This window comes from Octopus bimaculoides, chromosome 5 (genome assembly GCF_001194135.2).
Source record: "Octopus bimaculoides isolate UCB-OBI-ISO-001 chromosome 5, ASM119413v2, whole genome shotgun sequence".
Taxonomy (NCBI): domain Eukaryota; kingdom Metazoa; phylum Mollusca; class Cephalopoda; order Octopoda; family Octopodidae; genus Octopus; species Octopus bimaculoides.
The window spans coordinates 72,293,908-72,302,439 of NC_068985.1; the positions used below are offsets into that span (position 1 = coordinate 72,293,908).

An 8,532-nucleotide genomic window follows, 5' to 3' on the forward strand; every position below is an offset into this window, starting at 1 on the left:
ATATATATATATAAAATCATGCACTTCAATGTGCACATACACAGAGTCTCATATGTGTGTATAAACATTTGAGACTATATAAAAGAACACACACACATATAAATAATATATATGGAGAGAGAGATTCATGCATGCACAAATTTGATAATTATACCCACTTTCATTTCACCTCATGTGTTTCGTCATTAAACAATGACACGCTGTTAATTATATAATTAGGCTATAATATTAATATCATGTGCAAGTAACAAGTACTAGATATTCAGTCACAGATATTCTCACATTGAACACACCTGAAAAGTGGTGTGAGCATCATCATCATCATCATCATCGTTTAACGTCCGCTTTCCATGCTAGCATGGGTTGGACGATTTGACTGAGGACTGGTGCAACCGGATGGCAACAACAGGCTCCAATCTAATTTGGCAGAGTTTCTACAGCTGGATGCCCTTCCTAACGCCAACCACTCAGAGAGTGTAGTGGGTGCTTTTACGTGTCACCCGCACAGAAATAAAATTTTGTTTCAGGAAAGAATTGCACATGTGTGGAAGTTCAGAAATCTTATTTTTTTAATGTGGTGTACTGAATTTTTACTTTCTGTTTTATTTCTTTACTCAAGACTAATATCTTAGTCTTGAATTATTTATAATTACTTATAATTATTCATTGATTCATCTTGTGAATTAAGATGTACTCAATTGAGTTCATGTGAGTCTTTATTGCCACACACACACACACACACACACACACACACACACACACACACGCTCTCTCTCTCTTTCTCTTTCTCTCTCTCTCTCTCTCTCTCTCTCTCACTCTCTCTCTCACTCACTCACTCACATACAGAGAATAATAGCTACCACTCCCTCAATGAAAGAGAAAGCTCAATGCTATTGTAGAATATCAATTTTATTGTTGAAGTTCAACCCGTTAGTTTGCTACATAGTTATTTTCTTTGGATTGAGGGATTTCTGAACCAAATAAATCTGTGGTTCTCTTATAAGGACTTCTGAGGGTCCATGCAACAAAATAGTAAATTGGGGATCTACAATAGTATTTTTAAGGGCCCCTGAAAAAATTTTGCTTTAGAAATATGTATTGGTGTGTATTGTAAGAAATAGCTAGGCTTCTTTCGCTAACATTTTACATATTTCAACTCAAGTTAATGTGTGACTAACAAAATAGGAATTTTGAAAGAAGTATCTCTAAAACTAGTTTTTAAACATCGAATGGCTATGGGGGTCCACCAGAGTAAAATAGTAAACAAAGGGGTCCATAGATAGACCCCTGAAATAAATGCATTAATTTCAAGAAATCCCAGCTCAAGGCTTTCTACTCAGGATGAAACTACTAATCACTGTGACCTTTCAAATACCCACAATTACTCTTAGATATAGATAGGTGAAGGTGCATAGCTTAATGGTTAAGGTATTCAGCTCACAACCATAAGTTCATGAGTTCTGTTTCTGGTGACATGTTGTGTCTTTGACAAAGACACTTTATTTCACATTGCTGCACTCAACTCAGCTGACAAAAATGAATTGTACTTGTAATTCAAAGAGCCAGCCTTATCACATTCCATGTCATGCTGAATCTGCTTGAGTACTACATTAAGTGTATGTGTGGAGTGTTCAGCCACTTGCATGTTAATTTCACGAGCATGCTGTTCCATTGATCAGTCCAACTGGAACACTTGTCATCATAGCCAACAAAATGCAAGTATAGATAGGTACATATATTGAAAGATATAGATAGATAGAAAAATGGATAGATGGTATTGTATATAATGTGAGAAATTTAATTTAAAAAAAATTTCGGGGTTAAATTTGATGGGTAGCATTATACTTGAGTGTTAAAAAAATGGTAAAAGGGTAAACTCTATTACTGACATTTTAGGTACAAAAATTGGGTGTGGCAATGTGTGTGTGTCTGTGTGTGTACGTGCACACACATACACACACACAAACATATATGAATGTATCTGTGCATGTACACACTCATATAAACACATTTTCCATTACCTGCATATTTTCTCCTTGCAGTAAATTATATTATTGAAATGTAAATTGATAGACCATTTTAGGTCTATGTTTTAACATATGTCAAGTTAAATCCCACTGAGATTTGAATTCATCCTTCTGGAGTCGTTAAAATAAAATATCACTCAAATCCCGGGATCAATATATTTAGCTGTTTCTTTGTGCCTACATAAGAAATCATCATCATCATCACTACCATCATCATCATCATCATTATTATTATACAGTGGTGGTTGGGTGGTAAATATAATGGAGTGCTCAACATCTCAAAATGTTCTGATTTCAAATTTCACCAAGTCAGTTCTGCTTTCATCCTTTTGAGATGAATAAAATAAATGCCACTCAAACATTAAAGTCAAATTAACTGTCGACACCCACTCCACATCTAATAATAATAATAAAAAAATAAAGTCGTTGACTTATGCCTATATTAGAAATTGTTATTGTAATTGTCACTGTTAAATAATAGTATTAGAATATAAGCTTTAAATCTTAACCTTGTACCATGTTTACTCTTTTCCCTTTTTCTGAAAATGTTACAATATTTAAAACATTTCTAATACTTATAAATTACTTTAGAAATCTTGAAGCCAGCTTAATGCCTTTTTAAAGAGGCTAAGGTTTTTAAGTCAAATTGGAATTATTTTATGTCTTGCAAGTATATTTAGTTCATTGGGTTCAAGTAAGCAAATATGTATGGACTGAATTTAGAAGACTAATTTGGGTAAGTTTCATTGTGGGTCTATTGTTTCCATGTTAAACTGAAGAAAGCAATTTATAGGCAGTGAATTGTTAGTGTCAGCATGTCCTGCAGTATTTGGTTTTGCTCTGCATTCAAATTCCAGCTCCTATTTTAAATCATATGTAAAACATTTATTCACAGGATATTAATATTATCACAGACTATGTTAGTTTTTATTAATACGTTTATATTTTATTGCTTTACATTTATTTATCCTTGTCTTTTTTTTTTTCGGTTTCTTTGAATAATTGTTTTTTTTTACAGCTGGCTGACCTTTCTATTCTTATGATTCAACTGAACTAGAAATGGTGCCTCTGGCTTTTATTTTGTCTAGCAAATTGGACTTAGCAAAGCTAGATGCCTTACTCAAAATATAAACAATAGATGGAGTAAAATCTGAGTTTATGATTCAACCCTTACAAAAGAATGAAAACTATCAAATAACTAACATTGAATATTATTCATTGTAATTCACAATGTGTTTTGAATTGTTTATATTTTTTCTGTCTCTGATTGAAAATTATCAGTTTTATCCTTTCTATTTTGATCTGTAGGGTTCCCAGAGTGCATTTCGACCAATCAATCAAGGATATGGTCATCATGGTGGGAGTGGATCAAGTGATAGTTGCTTGAAACCAGACATGGGAAGTAGTGACACTGATAATAGTAGACCAAATACAGACATCCTTATGGATCACGAGATAGCCAGTCCTGGTAGTGACAGCGGAAGTTATACAGCAGGTTAGTCAATTCGCTAAAACTTAAAATGTCAAGAACTGTTTTATTACAGAAAAAAATGAGATATGAGAATGTAGTTATTGTCATTAAGCCAAAATTACTTTTTATGTGTAAGGCAGCAAGCTGGCAGAATCATTAGCACACTAGGCAAAATGCTTAGTGACATTTCATTCATTTTTATGGTCTGAGTTCAAATTTCACTGAGGCCAACTTTGCCTTTCATCTTCTTGAGGTCAATAAAATAAGTACCAGTTGAACACTGGGGGTCAATGTAATCAATTTACCCCTCCTCCAAAATTTCTGGCTTTGTGCCAGAATCTGAAACTAAATTATTTAGTATGTGATACTGCTGAAACATAGAATAAAGTAAAGATTTTTTGTTTTTAATCTGCATGAAACACTGTTTAAAAAAATATAAACAAACATTTATAGTTCAATCACAATTAATCCAACACTAAAAGAAATAGAATTTAAATTTCGTTATTAGGACTATAAATCAGATGTAGGCAATCCTGTATTGATTTATTTATTGACTTTGATTTATGAGATATTGCTCATCATAAAACATATTACTCAAAACAATAAATCATTAAGCAGTGTATGTAGGACAGAAATACTCTATAGTGCAGTGAAAAAATTACAATTTGATTGACAAAAATCATGACTAAATGTGGAAGAAAAAGAAAACAATTATTCAAATTAACAAAGTCAGGTCTTAAGACTATGTTGCAAAATTTTACTAAAACTTTTGATATTACCATACAAAAAAAACCTGTAAAGACACTTCAAGCTAAGTAAATATGTGGTCATACTTGCATACAGGCATGTCCCCTGCATTCTGCCTTAGCTGAGCATTCCTAATCTTGTGGGCATGTTACCAGTTTCACATAACGTTACCAGTTTCACATAACGTTACCAGTTTCACATAAAAGCACACATGCCAGTGCTGCATAAAAACACCAAGTACACTCTGTAAAGTGATTGGCATTAAGAAGGGCATCCAGCCATAGAAACCATGCCGAAACAGACATGGAGCCTGGGCAGCTCTCCAGCTGTCAAACTCCTGTCAAACCATCCAACCCATGCCAGCATGGAAAACAGACGTTAGATAAAGATGACTGTGTGCTGCAGGTTGCCCATAAGAAAGATAAAAAAGAGAAATTTAGTTCTATTAAGTCATTATTTTATGACTTGAACAAGTTAGTCAAAGATCATCACTTTCATTGTCAAGATATTGATGAAAAGATTTTGTGATTGATTCCCAAGTTCTTAAACACCATAAATTTAAGAATGTCCTAAACTTAAGAATGTTTTAGATATGCCATAACAAAACTTTTCCTACATCTTAACATCTTACTTCATGTAGGATATTTCATACTATTCTTTTAATAACATACATCAATTTTCTCCACTTGCTCTGGCTATTGACCCTACCCTAGTTTTTCCCTACATTTGTTATCTTTAGGACTGAGAAAATAATCAAACATAATTTTTGTACTATTTCCATTATATATTTTTCTTATATTTATCTTTTTTATTTTTTACTTGTTTCAATTATTAGACTGTGGCCATGCTGGGGCACTGCCTTGAAGAATTTCAGTCAAGCAAATCAACCCCAGTACTTTTTTTTTAAAGCCTGATACTTATTCACCGGTCTCTTTTGCTGAACTGCGAAACTACAGGGACTTAAACACACCAGCACTGGTTGTCAAATGGTGGTGCAGAACAAACAAACACACACACACACACACACATATATATATGACAGGCTTCTTTCAATTTCCATAAGCCAAATCAACCAACAAGGCTTTGTTGACCTGAGGCTATAGTAAAAAACACTTGCCTGAGGTGCTACACAGTGGGACTGAACCCAGAACTATGTGGTTTGGAAGCAAGTTTCTTACCACACAGCTACACCTGCACCTATGTTGTATAATTTTTTTGTTATTTCACTGTTTTTCAGCCTATTTATATACCATTATATTATTTCCAATTTTGTTTTACAAATGTTTGTTCTTGCATGAGAATTCCTATATAGTGATTCGATGATTTTTTTTTTTTTTTAAACTTTATTTCAGATGAAACTGGTATGCCAATTAAAAGAGGTAGACGTCTATATAAAACTTGTGGTAATATTGGAAAACAGCCATTAGTAAACTGGGCAGAATTACTGCCACCTCCCCCTGAGCATCCTCCTCCTTGTGAAATGATATCGCCGGATTCACCAATGGGCACACTCCATCGCAACATCCAGACTATGAATGGCGGGGGCCCTATATCACCCGTCTCCAAAATCTCGGCATGTTCGTGTCCCATTCAGTACAGTCAAGGAGGTCTGTATGGAAGAAACAACCCTTATTCAGATTCCGAGCAAAATAAATACGCTAAAATTCGGGAGAATCATCCATGTTCTGCGAAAACACTTAACCAACTACGAACTCAGTCTCCCTGTGGTGACATGAGAACATACTCTCCTCGTACAGTCAATTGTATGCAGCACAATTGCATGGGTCATGCCCCACGATGCTGTCATAGTGACTGTGAACAAAGCATTTATGGTCCGTCTCTCAAAGGTTATCGCCTACCTTCAGAAGGCGAAGGAGATTACCGTTATATTAGCAGTGATCCCGAGCGTGGTCCTACACCTCCGATCAGGATGCACTCTTCAAATATGATGGATTTGGCTGATGGACCCCACATGGACAGAGCATGCCAATCTTCTTTACCAAGTTTGGCAAATGAACGTATGCAATCACCTCTCTATCCAGCAAGGTAAGTTTTCTTGTTGCCTTGATTTATTCTGTTTGTGATATCAATTGTATTTGAATCAGATGTTTTTGATTTCCAGGCAATTGTGATGTTATTTTTCCTTTCAAATTATTCCTCTTCACTATATTAGAAAACATGAATAGAGGAAATAGACTATATATATTACCTACATTTCTCTTTTTTTTTTTTAAACCTGATACCATCTTAGCATTCTCATTAATCTTATTTTATCATTTAGAAATACTAACTGAAAAATTATTTAAAGTCTAAAAAATGACGTCATTGATAAGAATTTTTTTCCTCCCTATGTACTTCTCTACTGTAGTTTATAAAGCACTTAATGCAGCTAATAAAACTCTTTCCATGAAGCCTTTCTATGAAATAAAGTTTATAATGTGCATGAAGAGGGAAAGAAGAAAATAAAATAACAATGAGTCGTGATAAAGACAATGGTGTGAACCATTTTGTGTTAACAACTATTGTTAAAAGACCTTTTTTTTCTCCTTTTTTGTTTTATCATTTATCTTTTTCTCATTAAATACTTAATGGCAAACTCTGTAAATGTTACACAGTCGGTCAAATTAGTTCTTACTTTATATTTGCCTGTCTCTTCTTCCACACCAATGAGCAAGCTGCTCCACTTGTTGGTTTCTAAAGTACTTTCTGCTTGATTTACAGAACAAGTTATTTAGAGAGAGAGAGAGTGAGAGAGAAAACTGGAGGTGAGATGTAAATGAGAAGATATGTAAATGAATGACAGATAGAGTGAATGATGAGAATAGATTAAGGTAGTTCTATGAAAATCCCTGAGTGGGAAGAGAATGATTTTACAGACTAAAAGGTAAGCTAAACTGATGAAGACTCAATTTTGAAAATGTTTCACAGAAGGAAAGTAAACCTCCTATATGAACTATGGTAAGTATTGTAGTACTAATAGTAGAAATTGCTAGAACAGTATTAGTAAATGTACTGTTTTTAGTAATTTCATTTTAGTAGTAGTAGTAGCAGTTGTAGAAGTAGTAATAGTAGTATTGCTTTTATTTTTGTTTATTAGCTTCAGTATGTGTTGTTCTATTAATCTTTTTTTTCATCTTGTCACATTTTATTTGAAATTCTGATAACTGAAGTCTAGATACTGATGTTATCAGGTATAATTCCCATTGTCTCTTATCTTCTTCTTACAGACTGGAGGTGACGGCTAGTGGTCCACATCTGAATATTGACTTTGAAGGCTTTTCTCAGAATCCAGACTCGCCGGTATCTGAGATCCCAGATTATGCCGGTGAGTCTGATTTGGACGATGTCCATCTCGATTTTGGATCCCCCCTTACTGATGGGGGAGATAGCAGTACTGAGGTTCAAAATGATGGCTTTGGAAATGTGACAGGTATTTCCGTGACTGTTCCAGACATTCAGACTGATAACCTATCTTTCCCTTATACTGCTTTTACCTCCTGAAACAATAACACACCTGGATTAGCCCTCTTTTCTTTTCTACCCATAAAATACCCATCTAAACCCTCAAAAATGCTTGCTCTTTTTTTCACTCACATCATCAACAGTCTTACTACTTGGAATGAGGCATTGCATTTATTAAAGAAATATAAATAAATAAAAAGAAGCAAAGACAAATTGTTTTGAAAGGCATTTTATTTGGTAAAATTTGGGATATATTATGAACTAACTAAGGACATATAAAACTTGAAATAGGTTTTCAGCTAGCATTAACTCAGCTGATCATGTGACTTTTTCCCTACCACCCCTTCACCCCACATTATTTAAAATTGAAATTACTTCAAAATTATTCTAAAAAAAGAACAAAACAAAAAGGAGAATGAAATTAAAAGACAAACGTTAAAGAAAGCCAAAGAAAACAAACAAAATCTACCTGCCCTGCCCCTACCCTTCTCTCACCAGTGGAAATCATTATCAATCATATGAAATATGATAGGTTCACATCATGTATGATGACTTTGTCATTTGTTCAAAGTTATGATGTCATAAACACCAGTAACACAGCTCAGCATATAAAGTCTGCCGTGTAAAGCAATTAATTTCTGATATTCTTGAAAGTGGTTGTCAGTTCCAGACTTAGCATTAGAGCTGTTCTTATATGTCCATATTTAGTCGCAAATGTATTCTCAAAATTGCAAGCAAAAGTTCTTTTGATATCGATCTAACAGAAGTGTATCACTCACTCATACTCTCTCTCTCTCTCTCTCTCTCTCTCTCTCTCTCTCTCTC

At 34.2% G+C, this 8,532-nt stretch overlaps 1 protein-coding gene across 6 annotated transcripts in view; it reads left to right on the top strand.

Moving 5' to 3' along the window:
- The window catches only part of LOC106876215 (roundabout homolog 1), a 336,558-nt gene that overhangs the window by 246,204 nt on the left and 81,822 nt on the right, over nucleotides 1-8,532 (top strand). For 5 of the 6 annotated variants that reach the window (XM_014924686.2, XM_052967770.1, XM_052967771.1 and 2 more), the window contains 3 exons: nucleotides 3,336-3,522; nucleotides 5,598-6,291; nucleotides 7,473-7,675. In XM_014924686.2, coding sequence (XP_014780172.1) covers nucleotides 3,336-3,522; nucleotides 5,598-6,291; nucleotides 7,473-7,675 — 1,084 coding nt within the window. The remainder of the gene's footprint in view (nucleotides 1-3,335; nucleotides 3,523-5,597; nucleotides 6,292-7,472; nucleotides 7,676-8,532) is intronic. The other variant, XM_014924677.2, reaches the window with a different exon arrangement.